This window comes from Bactrocera neohumeralis, chromosome 6 (genome assembly GCF_024586455.1).
Source record: "Bactrocera neohumeralis isolate Rockhampton chromosome 6, APGP_CSIRO_Bneo_wtdbg2-racon-allhic-juicebox.fasta_v2, whole genome shotgun sequence".
NCBI classification, from domain to species: Eukaryota; Metazoa; Arthropoda; class Insecta; order Diptera; family Tephritidae; genus Bactrocera; species Bactrocera neohumeralis.
This window is the reverse complement of record NC_065923.1, coordinates 6,576,496-6,599,654: the sequence shown is the minus strand read 5'-3', so window position 1 is coordinate 6,599,654 and position 23,159 is coordinate 6,576,496. Positions and strand designations below refer to the sequence as shown.

Sequence of the window (23,159 nt, the reverse complement as noted above, 5' to 3'; positions counted from 1 at the left end):
TGCGACTTGGATCCCACGTCACTGTTGACAGTTATAACTTTGAGGTCGTAGATAATTAAATCTATCTTGGAACGAAGATTAAAACCAACAACAACGTCCGCCTCGAAATTCAATGTGATGAGTCGTCTTTTTGAATCTAGCGCCCCCTGGTTGCGCCCTCTGGTTGCGCCCTCTATATATCGACTGATGCGTTAGAGTCTGCAATCTTTATCGATTGTCCGGTGAGAATTCCATGACATTTCACCAATTGGAAGCGAAGTTAATGCGTTTTAAGTGTCAGTATGTTTGTGTTATCGGTGCGAAAATGAGCTTCGAACAAAGAGCCAACATTAAATTTTGTTTTAAGGTTGGTAAAACTTTTTCCGAAACATTTCAATTGATGAAACAAGTTTATGGCGATGATTGCCTATCTCGTAGCAGAGTGCACGAGTGGTTTCAACGTTTTCAAAGTGGTCGGGAGGATATAAATGACGATCAACATCTGGGCCAATCAAAATCCTCACCGGAAATTCCATCGAAACTGTGCGTGAATTCATCAAAAATCAGCCGAAATCATCATTGAAATTTATGGAAATGGAATTGAACATCTCCAAAACATCGATTTATCGCATTTTGACCGAACATTTTGGCTTACGAAAGGTATGTGCACGGTTTGTCCCGCAGAAATTGACTGACGACCAAAAATTGCTCAGAATCCAACATTCGAAGGACGATTATTTGACCAAAAATCACGTTTTAACCATTAACCACTCCCCGTATTCACCTGATATGGCACCGTGCGACTTCTTCCTTTTCGGAAAAATGCATTTGCCCATGAAAGGAAAGCGTTACGCAGACGTAGAGGCCATTCAAAAGGCTTGCACCGGCATACTGGCGGCCATACCGCCCAACGAGCTAAAACACTCGTTCGACATGCTTTTGGACCGAGCAAAAAGCTGTATTGAAGCAGAAGGATACTATATTGAATAAAATAAATTGATTTTGCCGAAAAAACCATTCTGTTTTTTTTTAAGTCCTGTTTATTTTGGAACGCACCTTGTATTTTCCCTTGCGCGTCGGCAACGGGGAATACCGCAGTCGATGGAACGATCAGATCGTAATATACGACGACATTGACATAGTTCAGCGGCTACGCTGGCTGGGTTCTGTCGATCGTATGGATGAAAACACTCCAGCTTTGAAAGTTTTTGACGCAATACCCACCGGGGAAAGCAGAAGAAGAGGAAGGCCTCAACTTCGTCGGAGAAATCAGGTGGAGAAGGACATGGAAGCACTTGGTATCAAATTGCGGAAAGAAGAAAAGACTGTTGTTAACTCGGCTTTGACTGCGTAAGCGGTCTCCACGCCATTAAAGAAGAAGAAGACTTGAAATCACGAGCAGCTGAGGTCTGTGGTTCGCCAAATACTTTTGTAACTTTAAGAACCTCGAAAAATTTCCTTTTTGAAAATCAGATTAGATTCAATGACATATAGCGGTTTTGTCTGTGTGAGGTAGATTCAAAATACGGAATGAAAATGTGTGTTTGTTGTGTGAATGTAAAATTCAAATATTACTTCCACGTCAGGTGGAATTTTACCGAGCTTAAGTGCTTCATTTAAATATGCGCGGGTGTAGCACACGTGGAGCAACAAGCAATATGAACTCCAGCAACACGGCACACCACAAGCGTTAAGCCAACAGCAACTCCGACCGTGGGTTAAACAGTAATGACATTATGAAAATAAATATGACACTATGTGCTTGAACATACGTAATTACGTATGCTAGTATGCAGCGCGGAAAGCATTTCCACTAATTTGTCTACACACACAGCGCATGAGCTTAAAATATGGTGCTCTGGTTCCGGCTGAGGGAAGCCGCGCGCTGCAGCGCCTAAATACCGCCGACTCCACATTATGTTGACTCGGAGATAATAATATTTTGGTAGCACCGGCGGGTGCGCCGACCTCATTAGAGGCGATATGTGACAGTGCCGCGTAGGCAACTGCCACATGTGTCTAAACCGAGCGTAATTAGTTACAACATAACGGCTAAAAACCTCAACTCACTACCCAAATTACTACCGATTTTTTTGATTGAAATTCATTCGTCGGCCGCAAGCCGAATTTGGCTTATGCACCCATCACATGCGTGCTATGTATGTATTTACGTGTATGTATGTGGGGTTGCCACTGCTGTCAATAAATAGATGCGCTCGTGTTGCACGTTCAGTTGACATGTACGGATATAAATGCGGCTCATGGCCAAAGGGTCGCGGGCAACTCATTAAAAAGGAAACTTAATCGGTGCACTGCCCGCAACGCTGCCGGCAAATCATTGATGAGTTTGCATAGGTGACATGCATTGTCGTGCTTTGCCAGGTGCGTTGTGGCACGGCCGTGCGTGCCTCTGTGTTTGTTTGCGTGTTGCGCCCGCCATAGTACGTGCCACCCGTTTGTGTGTCAACACTTACGGGCGCACACATGCACACATCTTCAATATCGGCAGGTGCATTGGTGCCTGTGTTTGCTGTTGTTGGCGCTTGTACGAGCATGTCAGCGCTTGACAGTAACTGCTTCAATATTTGATTTAGAACGAGCGAAATGGATAATTGAAAAGCCTTCGCCGCACCATTTTAGCAGCGCTTCGCCGTGCGTGAGGCCTTTGAATGCGGCAATGCCAAGGTGCTGCTCGAAAAATATCAAATTACCGCGTCGAAGTAAGAAATCTGTTGATCAGCATATATTTGTGTGTAAGCCGGCGCGGTGTACTCCAAATAAAATCAACAACTTTGTGTGGAATAAAGGAAAAACTGAAAACACTGAGGCGCCAACAAACAAAAGCTGCAAGCGCGGAATTAACACACACACACACAACTTTTGTGGCGCAAGGAACAGCAGCGGCCAAAGGAGATATTGATTGCAGTCTCCTTTACACATGTGCACATGTATGTATGTATATGCGCATATGCCGCGCGGATGCAAAAAAAAATACTAAAGGACCCGTTCTGCTCGTGTCATTCCGTTTCCGGTGGCAGTGGAAGGCTGCCGTGTGCCGAAAAAAGTAGTTGAGTCAAGCAGCTGCAAAGTGCGACAAACTCGCTTAACCGGGAGTTACTTCCTTATAGGTATACATATGAACGGCACAAAAATGTACAAATTATGCCTTATCAAATGTATATACAGGGTGCCGTCGGTATGTCAATTTTCATAAAGATTGCTTGCTCAGTTTTTGTAGCTAATTCGAGAATCGATATCGCTAACATCGAGAGTCGATATCGGATCATTCGCGTTGTTGTTGTTGTAGCAGCGGTAAACTTTCCTGAAGTAATTTCGAGGCATGGTACCGAGTTCACAGTTCTTGGCCGGTTAAAAATCTGGGTTCGTTCCGGTTATTCAGATCTGACTGTCGTGGGAACAGTCGCGTCGTTAGCTCCGTTTCTCTAAATTGCATAAACAAGAGAGGAGATGAGTCTACTAGTGAACGATTGTTGAATTATTGACAATTTCTTTATTCGTGGAAGCAACAGGGTGTGTCCGGAAAGTAAAAGGACTGACTTACTGTCGTCGCGACTGTACTTTGGAGTCAGTCAGTTGTATCCGAGCATCTGGAGAGTCAGGACAAACATTTTCGCGCGACGTGTTTCTGTGAGTGGTGCAGGCCGAAAATGCAGCGACCGTTAGAGCAGAGGTACGCGATTAAATTCTGTGTGAAACTCGGTGCCAAGAAAATTTGAACATGTGTGAAAGTGACACCAAATTTTTGAATAACGTAATCACAGGTGACGAGTCATGGATCTTAGAGTATGATCCCGAGACAAAGAGGCAATCTTCCGAGTGGGACACGCCTGTGTCTCCTCGCCCAAAAAAGGGAAGAATGAGCAAATCCAAAGTGAAAACAATTGTCTTGTTTGACATCAAAGGCATGGTTCACCATGAATTTGTTCCGCCTGGACTAACCGGCAACGTCAAGTTTTACGTGGAAGTTCTCAAAAGACTTAAACGAAGGGCCAATCGGGTCCGACAAGACATCGCAGCCGATTGGAAGTTACACCAGGACAGAAGGGATCTAAGTAGTATGCACCTCGGCTCAAGGCTTTTCCTGTACATTATCTCCAACTGACTGTCCTAATGTTTGAGCAGGCAACATCCCATAACGCAATTCTTCAGTTGGTCCATAGAAAGACACTGCGAAAGATTTCGGGAAGTTTGTTGATTGCGTTGAATATCGCATAAAAGCTGATTATAATAGTTGTCTCTTCTTACTCACTGCGATTTGTAGTTAGCACAGACATGAACCACAAAACTCTAAATCTGGGAATTAGTTTCTGATTTTTTCAATTTCATGGTGAGCCTGGTTTGGTTTGGTTTGTAACATTAAGTTTATAGTTTCCTAACACATGATTATTACCTTTTCTGTTGCACCCTATATATAAAAGTATAATACATATAGACAATATGTTCCTAAGCGTTCCTTTTTTCTTATATTCAAACATGGGCATATGCAAATAATTTCTCTTTGCGAAATACTTTTACGTGACGTTAAATAAATACAAACACAAAGCGATTAAGGAACATACTTACACACAATAATACATATGTACATATTTACACATGTCGGAGAAACAATAAGCATGCAAACCGCCTTCATTGATCCTTAAGCATTCCCATTTGCATTGTTTCGCCCCCTAATTGATATTCCTTGCTCCTGCCATTGCAATCAAAATCAGCGCGAATTCTTCTTTGTCTTGAGCAAATTTGATTTAAGAATCCGTAATTTCAAATTTAACAATTCTGCCGTTGGAGTGTGTGCACATTGTACGCCAGTAGCGCTGTGCGGTGCCACAACGAATCAAAATCAAGGAGGAGGACCTTTTTACTGTTTTTGTTGGTTCTCCTACTTTGCCGTCTTTATGGTACCATTATCGCGCGCTAAGCTGAGCTCGGCGTCTTTGCATAGCGACAAGCTGTGCTGTCAATCCAATGTGCCAAAGTGCATAGACACAACCACATTTATGCAAACACTACATGCGCACACACACACACAGGCGCTTGCACACGAGTCAACAGGAAGTCATGTAAAGGTGCAAACGAGCTTCCGCTTCAACTCTGCGCTCGCTGTTGGCGCTGTCATTGGCATATATTCCCGATATACGTACAAAAAATGTATATAAATGCAAAATTCTTCTTATTTTAATGTCAAATTAAATGTTTTTGATGGCATTGGCGGCGCGGAATGTTTTATTTTTGCCGCAAATTTGTTGCGTTCTCTGTAAGCTTGTAGCTATCCTTGTAAACACAGAATATAGTTATAAATTATATGGGTTGAGGCATTTAAAGTCAGTTAAGTGATAAAATGATATTTTCAAGGAAACTAAATTTTCGAGAAAATTTAAATGTAGGAACTTCTGATTCTTCTAAATGCTGCTTTTCATGAGAAAGGAATAAGAGCATATTGACAAATGTATAGCTAATAACACTCGAGGTAATTTAAGGGCGTTTCTAATGAGGCAGATAATACGATCACAATATCGCCTAATATACTATACTAAACATCTATGGCACTTATTTCATTAATACATTTTCTTATGCCACTAGATCCTAATTTTTTATTTCGAATTCATCAAGCGACCGCTTTGGAACATATCCCTCACAGCCTTTTCTTTGCTAAGAAGAGTACTTTAGTATCAAATTTTCAAGAATTATGTTGGCTTACACCAGTTTCTTACAACATCAGTATGTCAGCGAGTGACCACAATTCACGACCCTTCAACTCTCTCGTGTGAGATCGGTCTAAAAGTACGCATTTTCATAACTTTTCCTCGGGATGTTACTTTGAAAAATGGTTTATTTAGACTTTTTCTAGCGAAAGGGAAAACTTTGGTTTGTCTATTTATATCATGGCTTTTTGTCAACTGTTTCAAAGTTTCGAAATCTGAGAATGTATTTTGCAGAAATGTTTGTTTAATTTTCTAGAATAATGTTAATGGATTTCACCAAAAAGGGGGCGCCCATCGTCCAATTTTCTCACCACGTTACATAAAGCTAGGGATAATGCAAGCATATTGCAGAAACTCTGCTTTTTATTTAAAATTTTTGACTTCTGAAATTATGATTTTAAATCTCAAGGTTAACACTTAGAACCTCAGAACCATGATGATATAGGCATCAGACTATCGTTTGAAGGCATTGAAAAAGAACTATCGATCCATCCATGGAGTATGGGAAAAATATATCCTATATTCGTGCCTGTAGTGTCGAGAATATCGCTGCCGTACTTAAGATCGACACGTTACTGTAAATGGGAACCGCTACCGCTCAATGATATCCGAATATTTTTAGCCCGAATTGGATGACATGGACTTGGACAATATGTGGTTCCAACAGGACGGCGTCACAGACCACACAGCGATGTCAGAATCGATTTATTGAAAACCAAGTTTGGCGAACGTGTTATCTCACGAAATGGTCCAGTCAATTGGCCGCCTCGGTCGTGCGATTTGACACCGTCTAGGTAGCAATTCTTTCCGAATATCAGGATGTCATGAAACATATTATTACTGTCGATTAGTCTTGGATCTATGCTTATGACCCGGAGACAAACGATAAATCGGCCGAGTATCGTGGCAAAGGTGAGTTGAAGCCGAAAGAACCACGTCAAAGTAGTTCAAAAATCAAGGTTATGTTGGCAGGTTTCTCGATTATCGAGGTGTGCTGCACTTCAAATTCCTTCCCGCCCGCCAAACTGTCAACAAGGAATACGTTTTGCATGTTATGCGTCATTTGCGCGAAGCTATCCGTAAAAAGAGGCCGGAATTAAGGGCCGACAACTCTCGGGTTTTGCACCACGATAATGCACCGTCACATACTGCATTGATTCTTCGTGAGTTTTCGTCAAATTTTCAATCAATATCGTGCCGCAACCACCGTATTCTGGCTATTCAGCAAACTCAAACGACCGCTCCGGGGAAACTGTTTTGAGCCAATTGAAGACATTAAACGTGAATCGCTAAACATGAAGAGCATTGAAGGCTATTCCGAAATCGACTTCAACAACTGTTTTGAGAATTGAAAGAAACGTTGGCACAAGTATATTGGGGCCATGAAGGATTACTTTGAGGATAACAACATAGGTTTTGAAGAATAAATTAAGAATTTAAAAATTATAAGCAAAGTCTTATTATTTTCTGCCCATAGTGTAGTAGTATACATATGTATGTATATGTACATATGTAAGTACAAGAGTATGTATGGCGCTGGCATTTTACCTTGGAAATAGTGTTTTAGATTGTAGGCGCTCGCTGCTGACGTCAGTGAGATGTTGGAAACGTGGACGTCGCCTGGTCAATGGTCAATTTCGTGGCCATTTATTTTGATTGTGGCGCATTCGTAGCGACAACCAGCGCTGATGGTGTCCACTTCCATTGCATTAAGGACACGCTGAGAGCACGCACACAATTCTTAAATACGAGTATCCAGCTATGAAACTCCATGAACGTGTGCAACGAAGCCTGAACTCGCAAAGAGCATTGCGACCATTTTACGTACGGCTCTGATATCAGCAGTTTGGTAGTAGTCGTTCATCTCTGTGTCCGCCGACTTTTATTCGTTCCTCGCCAACTTATTTCAAAGTTGCATTGATAACGTTTGCACTTTCAATATCTTGGCACATGCTCGGCATTTTCGCTAACAAATGCAGAAAGCAGAGAATGCAGCTTAATGCCGGGTCGCATGGTCAAGTGTGCGCTTGAAGTACTGACAGAGCTTTTGTTTAAATTAAGCTGACGACTTCGGTTGCCTTGATTATTATAAAGTTGAAGGAAAGTGAAAGATCTGTATGCCTTTCGGAGAAAGTTGAATAATTATGTGGTCGTTAAGTAACGATTATGACCGTATGGGGGTCGTAAGTTAAAAAAGCTAAATTATTATTATTGTTCTGCATAAATACAGGAAATTGTGTGAGAAACAAAATTAATTTGCTTCAAAACAAATAAATTAAATTAAACTAAGATTAACTCATATTATTATTTGGTACCCAATCGAAAATGGAAGATCGAAAACACTATTTTCGGCATATTTTTACTAATTTACTATCGAAAGGGTAAGAATATGAGATGTGTACGAAGAAAATGTGTTGACCGATCGCCAATGCTAAAATTGGATTCCAAAATTTCATTCCAGAAATTTCAATCTTGAGGATGCACCTTGTCCTGACAGGACTCTTGAAGCCGATGTGGATAAAATAATGTCGTTGGTCGATGTAAATCGTCGAATCACAACTTGAGAGATTGGTAAAAGTTTACATTTGCCTAATACGACCGTCCACAAGCACATGAAACGTATAGGATTAATTTCGAAGCTTGACATATGGGTTCCTCATATTCTTACAGAACGAAATTTGCTTAGTCGAACTTGCAATCAAACGACAAAGAAGCCTTCTATAAGCGCATAGGTACTGGCGACGAAAAGTGGGTTGTTTACAAGAATGTATTATGGTTTAAATAGGGCGAACCAGCTCAAATCATTTCAAAAGCCAATAGTCACCAAAAAGAGGTAGATAATGTTGTCAGTTTGGTGGGATTTCAACGGGATCGTTTATTTTTGCCCGACATTAACTTGAGTAATTCTAAAATTTATTGTGATCAGCTGAAGAAATTGAAGAATGTACTCAAACAGAAGAGACCAGAAATGATCAATAGAAAAGGTGTAGTGTTCCACCAGGATAATGCGAGACCTCATACAAGTTTGATGACTCGCCACAAACCTTTGCAGTTTGAAAGGGCACTATATTCTCCAGACCTGGCACCTTCGTACTATTACTTATTCCGATCTCTTTTTTGGTTGGGAGACCTTCAGCTGAAAACAGGACGTCAAAAACCACTTGGACCAGTTTTTCGCCTGCAAGAATCAAAAATTTCAAGAATTTTAATATCTTGTTTGAATAATGGCAAAAGTTATTGGCTCAAAATGAAAATATCACATTTCATTAAATGATTTACACAATAAAAAATTTTGTTTAAATTGCACTAAAAAACGAAATTACTTAGTGATCGACCCAATATATGAATTTGGAATTGGAAAAGAAACCTCATTGTTGATAAACACATACATACATAGGTATTTTTTACATATTCTATCAACCCTAAATTCCAATTAAAATGTAGACTGCATTTTTACCTACAATTATTCAACAAATACAACCATGAATACACTCAAGGAACGGTAAACCCATATTTCGAACTTTTCTTCTGTACAAAATACTTTTCTAATTGTCAAAAACTTTTGACTATTTAACTTCCAACAAATTCATAATGGAATTGTAAAATACTTTGAATTTGACTCAATGCTAGTTTACCACAGAGCAAGTGTTTCACATATATACATATGTACATACAAACATATGCATGTACAGAAATGACTTTGTTTCCTAGGGGAGGTAAAACGTGGTAGGTACTTTAGTACGTTCATATATGTTTCTGGAAGTATTAACTTACTAAAATTCTCAGCCTTTGTGGTTACACTACTACTACACATACAAACACACATTCACACACATATACATATGTATATGCGCATTGACTATGAATAATAGTAAAGTTTAAAAGGCAATTTGTCGATTGCTGAAGCGGTTCCTTAGATGTTGAATAGCTAAATAGGACAAAAAACCAACAAAAACAAAACAAAGCAAATCAATCATTTTGAAAGTGGCATTCACACACACATTCACAGATCCGCGCACATGTTCCGAAACCGATGTGGGTAAAACATAACGTCTATTATTGTGTTTTTCTGTGCAATTTGAGGGAAATTTTGGCAGCACTATAATTACGTGCATACATACATACATACATATGTATGTATATATGTATAGTATATCGACGTGAATAGCGTTGAAAGGCCAAACCGGCGGAAATAAAGCGAATAAATGAGAAATACTTGATGATTTGGGCAATTAGAAGTTGTAAATAGTTGGATTACACACACACACACACGCACACATTGCTTGCATGTTTGTGTGTTCGCTAATTTGGGCTAAAGAAGCAATAAAACGCACAGTAGCATCGAAGGATTTGCCGCTGCGTTCACAATTTACGAAGGTTTTGTTTAATCGATGGGACTTTGACTTTAATTTAAGGTTGTAAGGTGGAGTGTATGTAGTTATGCACATCTCTATGTACTCTGTCATGTATGTATTTAGAAATGTTTAAAAATACATATGTATATATTCTGCAATACCTAATAGATAAATATACCATCGGATCAAATTTGACTGATCGATATCGAATCGAACAGTTTTTTTTTCCTTTATTTTTTTTTAGTCTCGGGTGAAGTTTGAACTCTATAACATTACAGTCTATTGGTTACGACGAGGAATTGACAATTTTTACCATGAAAACAAATTAACAACCAGTTTGCTTGATATGAGGTGTTTCCAATATAATTCTTGATACGGAATCATTGCAAATTTTGCAGAAGTATTTTGGGAAATCTATTTTATCATGAACACAATATTTGAGTGGCTCAAAGCAACCAGTGAAAGTTCCGAAGTCATTAAACATTGTTGTCCATCTGTTAATGACGATAATATCGGATAAGTTAAAGAGGCAGTGCTTGAAAATCATCCTGTTGGCATCAGCGAGCTCTCAACATCTCTTACGGATTGACCCAACATAGTTTGGTTAATGTCGACAATAAAGAAGAAGAAGAACCGATAAAACCAAAATTCCATCAAAATCACTTCTGCTTACATCAGATGATAATACTGTTAAACGTTTTCTAGTTCGAGCGCTTTTGTAGAACTGTTTCTTGAGAAAGACTGTGACGAGACCGCTAAGCCTTTTATAAATTTTGTGATTTTGTTGACTTATTTGACAGCTCGAGCCCTGCCTCCTAAAGAAATGTAACATCACTTTATAAGCTATTATATAAGCTTTTTTCATTACGACCAAATTGGGAATAAATTTCGATTTAGGGTTAAAGTTGAGAAAAGGAGTATTTTCGTTCGACTAAGTGAAGAACACAGAGTCAGACATTAACAATACAATATGAAAGACCAAAAGGCTTTCTGGTAAAGTGTCTAAGCTAAAGATTTTTGATAACGTTTTTGGCTACGAAGCTGGCTCTTTTACTTTATTAATAAGAAAATCGTTCACGAAACTATCACATGTGTTTGCTACACAACACACAAACAATAATAACAAATGTACAAGTTCCATTTATCACCATTTACGGCTCATCTTAATTGGCAATGGACAAATGTCTACATGCTACATACAGACTATACTGACCAAGTTAGTGCGTGCTGACAACCGCCACGAAGTCAAGGCGGGTTTGCGTGTTCGCACAGTGTTAAAACGTAAACGCCGGAGGTCTCTCTTCGAGGACAGCCGAACAGGGGAAAACAAACAACAACTGCACAACAGTAGAATGAGAATATTGACATTATCACCCACAAGCAGGACGACTGGTCAGCAGTAGACGTAGGCCTCAATGGTGGCGGCGGCGGAGACAATTGAAGTGCTGGCCGCTCGGCCTTGCCATCGTCAATCTAGGGAAGATGCCAGCAAGTCGGTCATTTAGTTCTGGCTTCGCGCCTTTTAGTATGTATATCAACAGTTTTATGCGACTTCTTTCTTTCTCACATACATACATACATGTACGTACATGTGAGAGTGTGTGTGTTATTTATGCAATAATAAATTGTGCGTGTCACAAACAAATGATAAACACTTTTGTGTGCGAGCCGTCACGCTTTGTAAATCTCGGATAAAGCGAGTTACTGGCCATTGTCCTTTTTCCGGACAGTAGGTCACCATGATCTACTGATTTCTTGCGCCAATTAGTGTGAGTACACATTCATTCCTCTGTATATACGAGTATATGTAGATATGTATGAGGTTTGTGCGGAAAATTGGGCACATTCCTTCTTTATCGGCGAATTTTGTTAGTGTGCGGCCAACTTTAGATCTCCTATTTTACTCATTTACACTTGCAGTTGCATGAATGTGAATGTGTGTATGTGTCACAGCAGAATGTGTGACATTAAAGAGCATTTCTTAAAAACACCGAATCGAGCTAAGTGAAATGGACCATTATCCTGCTGCTGATATACAGGCTTATGTAGTACATACAACAAATGCAACAACAAAGGGCATTGCGCAAAGATTTTCTGGGTGTTCCATTGTTGACATCACACACTGCGGGTGCTGAACAATTTAATTCCTTGAATTGAGCGGTTTTAAAATCAATCGATAAGTGAAGTCGGAAGTTCAAAGTGAAACTATAACTAATTTTTTATAGAAAAGACACATACATACATATGTATGTATGTATATATTTAAAATTGATTGCATCCGTTATGTTGGCAATGTAGTGCAAAGTGTGTAGTAGACGAAGATGGCCGTCGACAATCATCAATAAACTCGAAAACTTTGTAGTTAATAAATTCTGTATTGTAGATGCACTTTCCTGATTAAATTCTTTATTTAGTGCTCATAATAAGTACCATTGGCTTTGCGAGAGATCGCAAGTTACTAAACTGCATCTCTTATCGAAGACTGGGGTTCCAAATATTGATCTATTAATATTTGTTAATTCTATATTTTCCATCTTTCTTCTTTACATACATTTATGTATAAAAATTTGTATGTATATATGTACATATATATTTGCACAACCATTAATTGAAAATAAAATAATATATCAGTTCTACCATTTGTTCTTAAATCTTAAACGAATAATCAGTTTTGCAAAACATTCAGTAAATGCAAATAATTAGCAACACTGTTCGCGAATTCGAACACACCCACGATGTTTCGCACACCTGTTCGCAGAATTCAAATGTGTAATGATTGGCAATTCCGGCAGTCATTGATAAACCAATTGGAGTAAATTTCTGTGTTTTTGTTGTGTTCTTTACTTGCAAATGCAGGTTTTCAGTTGCAAAGCGGTTGAATAAAGGAGAATCATCGATAAAAAAGGCTTATTCGCTTAGCTGGCTGTTTAAAATTATTGACGTAAATAATGTGTGAGTACATCATAAGCTACTTTGTTTTTGTTGTTTGGCTTTGTAGTGCAGTACTTTGTGTTTATCAATGGTTGAAGTGGCGCGCTCCGTTATTCTGCCGACGTATTTTGCGAAATTTGAATTTTAGACGCACAGCGGTGTTTTGCTCTTCGCTCTTAGTTGGGCGACGTTTGTTTTTTTACTCTCTTTTCAAAGCGTTGCCAGTGTGTGTGATTTAAATTTGTTTTTTTTTTAAGGTTTGTTGTTGTAGCAGCAATAAACAGTCGAGTTGACAGTGCTTGGCCGGATAAAAATCCGATTACTTGAGCTTTGGGTTGATTTTAGAAAAGATCTAGAAACCTTACACTGATGTCGTTCCCCGAAAATTGATTTGGGAAATACTCTCGAAAATATGAGTGTATTTGAAATAATTTTTTAACTTAGTGTAAATAAAACGCAATTTTAGAAACGGTTAGAACGATTGGCTTGAAATTTTCACACGATCTTTTTAGGTACATATGTACATATGTATGTATGTATGTATTATAACAATAAATATGTTTGCCCCATATAAATTCCAGGTTTTTCAACCCAATTGAGCATTTGTGGGAAGTTGGAAACGACGGGTTTTTTTGAGAAAACCGCCATTTTGACTTTGAATAGTCCTTTGCATTACTAAACTGGAGTTGAAGCAGGCTTTGTTAGAATTTGGAATGGCACAAAATACCCCAGCTAACAACCCAAAAACTAGTATATGAAAGTCCGTCTGGAAGCTGTAATGGATCAAAATGGACTACCCACCAAATATTAATTAAATTGCATAATTATTTTTTTTTTCTTTATAATTTACTGAGTGTGCCAATACTTTTGTGTCGTAAAAATTGCTTATTTTTTATGAATGTGAATTATAAAAGTATAATTAAAAATGAATTATTATAAAAAAAATAACAATGTGGTAGTTAATGAATGGATTTAACAAGGTAAAATATATTTACAATAAATAACCTATTAGTCTGTTTTTAAAATAGCCGCAAAATACAAAATGGTTGCTGTGCCAATACTTATGTGCGGCACTGTATATGTAAATATGTAGGTACGTAATCAAACTTGGATTTCATGCAATAAATCGCGCTTTTAATTAAACTCAACTTCATTTTCCGTTTTGTGAACAACGGTTACAAACCTATACCTGCATATAGATATACATATATTTGTGCATTGTAAATAAAGCAAAATATACTTACGTGCTTATTTCAGATGAGTGGCAAGCGTTCTCGCAGCTTTAAATGTGCAGTTCATCATCGCGATCGAGAAGTTTGTTCCGAAAATGATTTCCATCTTGTTATAGAGGATCCGCCGTTCTTCAAGAAAATGGTACATGTCGTCGCCATGGAAATATTGCCCGAAGAGCGTGATCGGAAATACTACGCCGATCGCTACTCCTGCTGTCCCCCGCCTTTATTCATTGTATTGATGACAATCATAGAGGTAAATAAAATATTCCAATTGTACTATATATTTGTATTTATAGTATACTATATATAATATAATATATATAATATATATATTATATATGTATATTATACATAATACTATAAACATATAATAATAAATAAATATATTTTATATTCGTATACTTTGTAAAAAGCTTAAATTCCTTCATGTATATTATATTTTGTACAAATATGCAGTTCAAGTACTTTTATTGTAATGTATTACAAACATATATTTATACATACATACATATTATGTGCATAAACGCCATGGGAGACTTGGTGATTGGAGAAATAAACTTGAACGTTTGTAGTAATTAAATTGTGTCAATGGGTTTGAGTAAAAATGTCAAATATTTAATGACTACACATTTCTAAAGCCGCTTGCAATTCTTTTGATGTAATTTTTTAATGTGTCCATTACTATTTTCAATATTTAAATATTCCAATACGCAAAATATTCTGTGGCATGCACACAAATATTCACCAAATTAATATGTTTGTATGTTTGTGTGCATGTATGAAGGTAAACCTGAATGACCAGGTGCTTTATTGGAAAGTCATAAAATGTTCATAAGTAAATAATCAAATATTTTCATTAAATACAGTTACATGTAATCAGATACACACAAATGTTGACAATATTTTCGATACTAAAAACCGAAATTACTTAAAAATACCGTAAATATGCTTAATAGTCGGTTTCAATACGCTTTTATTGCCTTAGATGGATAAGCTGCTATGAAAGCTCCGTAGTATGTTAATTAAGTCGTGCGTCGAAATAGCTACCGGCACACAGCACAGGCATTTAGTGTATTATTACTTTATATAGACTGTGTAACCCGCTTATAAATATGTAAGTATGTGTGTAGAATCTATTAAACAGGCAGTATTTAACGCTATTCCAGAAAAAGTTAGAAGCAGAAAACAAAAAAAGCTAAAAGGATGTGCCGGCAATATTCAGAATTCAAAATGTGCGTACGTATGTATGTACATATATTGTGCCAAATAATTTTTGTAAAATTAACAACACTTCCCTCAATTGCAAGCCGACTGGAAAGTCCACTTATCGAAAACTGCACGAAATCTATAACTTTCCACATATGCAAATATAAATGATCCATTTAAATTACACACTTTCTTTTTTCTCTTGAAGCTCTGTTTTTTCGCCTATCACACACTCGTGTTTGGAGAAGCTGAACCTGCCGGTCCAGTTCCGATCGACTCGTACTTCATTTACCGTCCGGATAAGCGTCGTCAAGTGTGGCGCTTTGTATTCTATATGGTAGTACACGCTGGTTGGTTTCATCTCGGCTTCAATTTATGTGTGCAACTGCTTTTCGGTTTGCCATTAGAGATGGTACATGGCTCTGGACGAATTGCTTGCATATACTTTTCTGGTGTGCTCGCTGGATCACTAGGTAATATTGAATTATAATAGCCATCAAAAATTCTATGAAAACTTTTTATATTCAAGTTTTTTGTCTTTTCATGTAACTCTTAACCATATATGTATGTATATAAAATGTATCAATGATTTTATATTTCTCTGTTTCTACGCCATTCGCAGGCACTAGTATTTTTGATCCCGAAGTGTGCTTGGTGGGCGCCAGTGGTGGTGTTTACGCACTGTTAGCTGCTCATTTGGCCAATGTCATGCTGAATTTTCATCAGATGCGCTACGGCATTCTACGACTAATTAATATCCTTGTATTCGGTAAGTATCGAGTAATGAGTACGGAGTTTGTATGCGTTTAAATATCTTCCTACAACTTTAGACTATAATATTTATTTTATATCATTTAATAAAATTGTAGCATCCTGTGACTTTGGCTTTGCAATTTACGCCCGATATGCCGAAGAATATCCACATAGTCCCTCTGTGTCGTATGTTGCGCATTTGACTGGTGCCTTAGCAGGTCTTACGATCGGCCTGATTGTACTCAAAAATTTCGAGCAAAAGCTGCACGAACAGCTTCTGTGGTGGATCGCCCTTGGAATTTACACTGCCTACATCATATTTGCAATAGTCTTTAATGTGTTGAATAGCACAGCGGCGTTAAGTCTAGATGTGGAACCCATTCATGCAACTGAAACGTTTTTCAATGATTTCCATGTGTAATATAGTTTGTGTTTATTATTGCGCTCTGGACACTCTTTTCTATGGGAGAGAAGTACATGAGTGAACTGATTTTCGAAATATGTTCACAACATAAGTTTGTATGTATAAATGTAATGCTTTGAGCTTTATGTTAAACGCTTGCAATGAGCTTGAGTTTTTTTTGTTATTTTTGCTTTTTTCTTGTTAAGTGAATGAATGAATTTGAAATTAGTGCTTTTTTTTGATAAAAAGTTCAACATTATGTTTTTGTTTATTATATTGTAATTTTATGTTTCTGTTTATTTTTATTAAGTTTCGGTTTCATTTGTTATTTAATTGCTAATATTAAACGTCAGCGAACAGTATAAAACAATTAAGAGGTTTGAGTTGCCTTCAAAATGTCAAATACGGCTTAATTTAGTGTATTAATGAGGGATCTCATTAGATCGTGCAATAATTTAAGTGTACATTTATAGATTTTTGTCTAAGGGAAAACGCAATCGAGTCATTCTCTCTGAATAAGAAATTGTAATAATGAAATTTGAAAAGTTTCTAAATTGCCAGTACAAAATAGTTACTTCTATAGAATATTAATGAAATGTATGTACGTAAAGCGATTCATATGATCATATGTGCATATGTTTTTCTGAACATAAGAATAATATTTATTTGCTAATATTAAAAATATTTTTAAGTCGGATGAGGTGTAAGCAATTGGCATTATATATTATATAAGTACATACATAAGTATGTTTTGGAAAATTGTTGTCAATTCTGAAATCTTATCTTTTTTTCTTATTTTTTTTCTATTTTCTTATTTTATTTCTTTTTTTTCTTAATAACCGAATGTCGGAAATAAATTAGTGCACAATTTGTATAACTGATTCTAAATTTGTATTTAATTACCGCTTCATGTTTGAAAGGAAACATGATATACATACATATATTGTATCATAAGCTGAAATGTATCATTTCAATGGAATACAATATTGACTATTACTGCTGCAGACTGTTTCGGTTTTATTCCCTTGTAGTAATAGGTATAATAGGCTTAGGCGAAGTTATAAATAAGTCTAATTCATCCAAATTTTGTATTTTATATCGAACGATGAAATACTCCAATTGCTACTCAAGGCTGCCTTTGCTTTAATTTTCATTGAACTACATTTTTTACAGCTATCAAAGCACATTGGTACTTAGAGATATGTAAAAAGTACATTTAAGATGTACATATGTATGTAAATAGTAAATACATATATGATACTTATATGTATATAAAATGTCCCAATATGGACAGACACAACACTGCCACTTAAAGAGCTCTATGTCTCGCAAATATATCAAATAAATACAATTATTTACTTAAGGAAAGCACTGCGAGCTATTTTTAATTATATCTACACTTTGTACAATAAAAATTACAACTAATTACAATATTTAAATAAATATTTTTTTTTTTACATATTCAGCAAATCTACAAAAATTTGTTTTATTGCATTTACTGCGATTATTTGAAAATGTTGGTGCAAGTATAAAGGTTAGGTTGGGTTAATCTAGTAGGCCAATAAGCCATAGACCGCATAGACCAGTTTTCGTCCTTTGCGATACCAGATGAAATTCAGTTGCTAGATCTAAGAGGAGTAGTCATTCTTCAGGATGCCTTCGTTTAACGCGAATTTAACAGACTTTGCGGCATAACTATCGATACCTCCTCCAGTGTATCAAACCGTTGGGGCCCCAGATGTTTGCGCCGTAGTTTTGCCAATGCGGGACAAATGCCCAAGAGATGTTCCATTGTTTTCCTGATGCCCTGCTCTAGACATTTCCTGCAGTCTTCTCGTTCTGTCAGCCCCATTCTGCGCGCGTGTGTCGCCTCAAGACAGTGACCAGTTAGTATTCTGATGATGTTTCTACAGTCGCTTCTATCGAGTTCTTCTTCGTTTTTACTTTAACCTCTTAAGCGGTGTCTAACCGAGTTAACAACAGCGTGGCAGAAATTTCTTTTTTTTCGTAATGTGGCGCCAATTGGAGATTCCAAGCGAAGTCAGGTCCTTCTTCACCTGGTCTTTCCAACGGAGTGGAGGTCTTCGTATGCTTTCCCAGGGGGGTACCCCTGGGATTTGAATTGCTTTCGTCCATGCGGACATCATGAGCTAGCCATCATAGCCGGTGTCTATTAATTCGCTGTACTATGTGAATGACGTCATATATCTCATACAGCTCATCGTTCCATCAAATGCGATATTCGCCGTTGTCAATCCGCAGAAGACCATAAATCTTCCGCAGAACCTTTCTATCGAAAGCTCGTAACTTCGACTCATCAGATGTTGTCATCGTCCATGCCTCTGCACCATTTAGCAGGACGGGAATAATGAGTAACTTATAGAGTTTGGTTTTTGTTTGTCGAGAGAGGACTTTACTTCTCAATTGCCTACTTAGTCCGATGACAGGAGATATTTTGTCTTGCCCTCGTTCACTACCAGACCCATTTGCTTCGCTTCCTTATCTATTCTGGAAAAAGCAGAACTGACGGCGCGGTTGTTAAGGCCAATGGTATCAATATCATCGGCGTTCGCCAGCAGCTGTGTACACTTATAATAGATGGTACATTCTCTATTTAGTTATGCAGCTCGAATTATTTTCTCCAAGAGTATATTGAATGATGCATATACCGATAAATACCTTACTAAAACATTCCTTGGACATGACAAATCAATCTTGCATGCTTTTTAGAAGAAGTTTTCGCACTAAAAGCTTTAATTGAATGCTTAAAACTGCGTAAACATTTTACAAATTTCACGAAGCAGTAACATTTCGCAACAAAACACATACATATGTACATACAAACATCCATCTTTCAATTTAACCTAACCTATTCATCCATAAATTACGTAAACACAAAATCTGCAGCTGAGACTCATCAATTGAGCTTTTTCAACTCTTATTCTCCTTGTCTTTCTCCAAACTATTTTCCATGCGCTCTCCATCGCGCTTCCACTGCCAACCAACACACACACGCACACACAGACACACAATTGCTTTCGTGTTTGTGTACATCATCAATCATATTCTCTCCAATTTTTCGCCAGCGACCAGAAACTGATACGTGAAAACTTTTACATTAAATACAGAAATATCCACTTTTTGCTGCTAAATCGTCAGTCGCCGCTGGCATTCAACCCCTCCCTACCCCCGTTGCAATGAAGCCTCCGCTAAATCACAATTCTCATCGGTGTAAACATAAGGCTGTCAGTCAAATGTTGATTGTCACTTATCAATTCCGAAATTCTGCAGCAGAAGAACTGTAGATTGGGAGACATGGAATGACCGTTAAGCAAACAAACGGTTCTACAGCACAAGCCAAAATATATTTAAAGAATTGCTTTGTGGGAAATCTAAGCATTTTGTAAGGTACTTTTTGGTGAGACTCTATATTCGGTCTACAGTTGCCGTCCAAAGCGAAAGCCGGACTGGAGATTTAGCTCCACTTTAAGCGGTTGTTCCCGCAGGGCCTTCAAGTATTCAGAAGTTTTTGGTGTTTTAGTTTTGCAACTGTAATTACTCTCAACTATCTGTTGACTTTTTGCAGAAGCCTATTTGCCTCGCGTCGCTTTTGATCCAACAAGTTCCTCTTCGCATCCGCTTTTTTACAATTTCCTGCCATTTTCAACAACAATTTTCGCGAGTCTGCTTTTGGATGACGAATTGCGCCGGTAAATATGCTTTAAATTACATGTCCTCACATATGCAAACCCTCGCCTCTGAAATGCCAAGCTTTGAGGACATTTCGTGAAAAATACATATGTATGTAGGTGACGGGTACGCTCCTCACGCCCACTCGCTCCCGAAAAGAGTTATGCTCCAATGGCGTCGATATACCCTTATACTCGTATGTGTGTGTGCATGTGTGCGAACAACGGTATATGCGAGTCATTGTGGGTGCGACAAACGGGCCTTGGGCCGCTGAGGATGTTTGTAGCCATAATAAATGGCCGGATATGTGTCGTGCGAACAGGACTGAAAACGAAAAGTGTAAACAATCGAATATGGTTGGGAAGAGTGACAGAACGGCTGAATGGCAAGTGCACAAAGTGTCACTGTGCGCTGATAAATGTGGAAGGTTCATTTACACAGTGCCACCCACACACATAGGCGCATGCTTTTATTTGTATGAACATTAGGGTGTTGATGTTCTTTAAGAAACTCTCAATGGCGCTTACAATCATTGTGCAGATGCTTTTGTGGTTCGTGTAAGGTATCACTAAATCCGAAGAAGAATGTTAAGTATCTTTTGAAGCACATTCATTTTGGTGTTGCTTCAACTATCTTTATTTTTTGGTCACCACCCTAATGTTATTATCATTTGCTTAAACAGATTTTTTTTATTATTTGACTACTATAACAGTGCAGCTGTAATGAAAACGGTAAATGGAAAATCACTTTCATAATACAGTATCAACAGCGCACCAGAAGAAGAAGAAGAATACAGTATCGACGAGCTCCATAGTTCTGTTGAAAGCTCATAGGTTCTTCTTCTTTATTGGCGTAGACACCGCTTACGCGGTTATAGCCGAGTTTACAACAGCGCACCAATTGTTCTTCTTTTTCGCTGTTTGGCGCCTATTAGAGATTCCAAGCGTAGCCAGGTCCTTCTCCACCAAGTCTTTTCAACGGAGTGGACGTCTTCCTCGTCCTCTACTTCCCCCGGCGGGTACTGCCTCAAATACTTTCAGAGCTGGAGTGCTTTCCTCTATTCCGAAGACATGACCAGCATAGCCGCTGTCCTTAATTCGCTGAACTATGTCAATGTATATCTCGTACCATGGAATGCGATACTCGCCGTTGCCAATGCGCAAAGAATCACAAATCTTCCGCGGAACCTTTCCCTCGAAAACTCTCAACGTCTACTGATCAGATGTTATCATCCTCCATGCCTCTACACCGTTTGGCATGACGGAAATAATGAGTGATTTATAGACTTTGGTCTTTGTTCGTCGAGAGAGGACTTTACTTCTTAATTGCCTATTCAGTCCGAAGTAGGACTTGTTGGCAAGAGTTATTCTGCATTGGATTTCGAGGCTGACATTGTTATAGGGGTTAATACTGATCCCATAATAGACGAAATTAGATGAAGCCGAGGATATCATCGGCGTACGCCAGCAGCTGTACACTCTTATAAAAGATTGTGCCTTCTCGAGTCAGCTCTGCAGCTCGAATTATTTTCTCCAGCAGTTGATTGAAGAAGTCACACGTTAGGGAGTCGTCTTGTCTTAAACCTCGTTTAGTATCGAACGGCTCGGAGAGCTCCTTCCCGATCCTGACAGAGCTTTTGGTATAGCTCAACGTCAGCTTACACAGTTTTGTGGGGATACCAAAGTCGGACATAGCGGCATAAAGGCAGCTCCTGTTTATACTGTTGAAAGGTCATATAACTCTGTATTACTTGAGCAAAGTCTTCATTGGCCATGAATGATAGGGAATTCATGAAGTTTTTTTTCCCTACCTGTACTCAATCGAAATTTCATTATTTTTTCGCTGATGGGGGGTTCGAAATAAGAACTCCAGAAACTCTGCTATCGCCTTGTAGCGTTGTAGACTGATTCCCTTTACAATCTTTGCAAATTTGAGTGTTTTCTAATGTTAACAGTATGACATAATTCAGGTCGGCGCAGATGGGTGCTGATATCGATAAAGTTTGAACTTTTTGCAATTTCCCCTCACCCACATTATTAATGACGCTATGTAATTGTGTGTGTTTACCAATAAATGTGTCCGCCTACGTATTCAAAGACGGCACAAATGGCTCTAAAACGAAACCTGTGTAATTTGAGTTAAAGGTAATTGAAAGCCGTGAACCGAGTTGGTAATCACCAGCCTAGAAATTTTCAACTTCGTCCTTTCAACTGTCACTTTCTCAGATAATTTATTAAGTAAACAAAAGTAACCTAATTTCAGGCATTACGACGAGCAAATAGCTCGTTGGCTATCACTACTCTATGCAATCTAGAGTCGAAATCGACACCATTGTTTGGTCATTATTCAATTTTGTGCTCTGGCGCATGCACATACATACAAACAGACATCATACCGGTACAAATACGTAAATAGTTGTGAATAATCACGTGAAAAAGAAGGCTTTTTCAGTTACAATGCTAATGGCAGTCATAACGGTGTTGGTAGCAGTACTGGCGTTGGGGGTTGTGGTGAGGGGAGAGAGCCATTGATAAGAAGCATGGAGCCAAATGCCAAACAAAGGATCATAAATTTGTTGGAGCGAAAATCTATTATCGATACACGCATATTTGTACATATGTATGTATGTATGTATGACAAGTTTATAATAGTGCAAGATAACTGCATTGCTAGAGATTGTTCATGAAAGAGTGTTTTTTGGTGCGATGGTCTTAATGTGTGCACTCATTAAGATAAATGTGCAAACAACAACAAAAACTGAAGTTGTTTTCTGATAGTTGATTACTTTCGATTTATAAAAATCTTAAATGCAGGTGAAGCAAGGATAAGAAGGTGATTGCAAATACCGTTAAATGCAAATGGACATGTTCAGCAACTACATACAGTT

The 23,159-nt window shown here is 38.1% G+C and overlaps 1 protein-coding gene and 1 long non-coding RNA gene across 6 annotated transcripts in view; one reads left to right on the top strand and one right to left on the bottom strand.

Moving 5' to 3' along the window:
- LOC126763761 (uncharacterized) overlaps positions 1 to 14,289 on the bottom strand; it is a 64,680-nt gene extending 50,391 nt beyond the window's left edge. The window contains exon 1 of the long non-coding RNA XR_007667665.1: positions 14,230 to 14,289. This is a non-coding gene — a long non-coding RNA (uncharacterized LOC126763761). The remainder of the gene's footprint in view (positions 1 to 14,229) is intronic.
- LOC126763746 (protein rhomboid) overlaps positions 1 to 17,950 on the top strand; it is a 32,566-nt gene extending 14,616 nt beyond the window's left edge. For 4 of the 5 annotated variants that reach the window (XM_050481502.1, XM_050481501.1, XM_050481500.1 and 1 more), the window contains exons 6-9: positions 14,243 to 14,473; positions 15,635 to 15,899; positions 16,049 to 16,195; positions 16,296 to 17,950. In XM_050481502.1, coding sequence (XP_050337459.1) covers positions 14,243 to 14,473; positions 15,635 to 15,899; positions 16,049 to 16,195; positions 16,296 to 16,600 — 948 coding nt within the window. In that variant the 3' untranslated portion in view covers positions 16,601 to 17,950. Of the gene's footprint in view, positions 1 to 12,754; positions 13,007 to 14,242; positions 14,474 to 15,634; positions 15,900 to 16,048; positions 16,196 to 16,295 lie in introns of those variants that run through there. The other variant, XM_050481503.1, reaches the window with a different exon arrangement.
- The last annotated feature ends 5,209 nt before the right edge of the window (positions 17,951 to 23,159 follow it).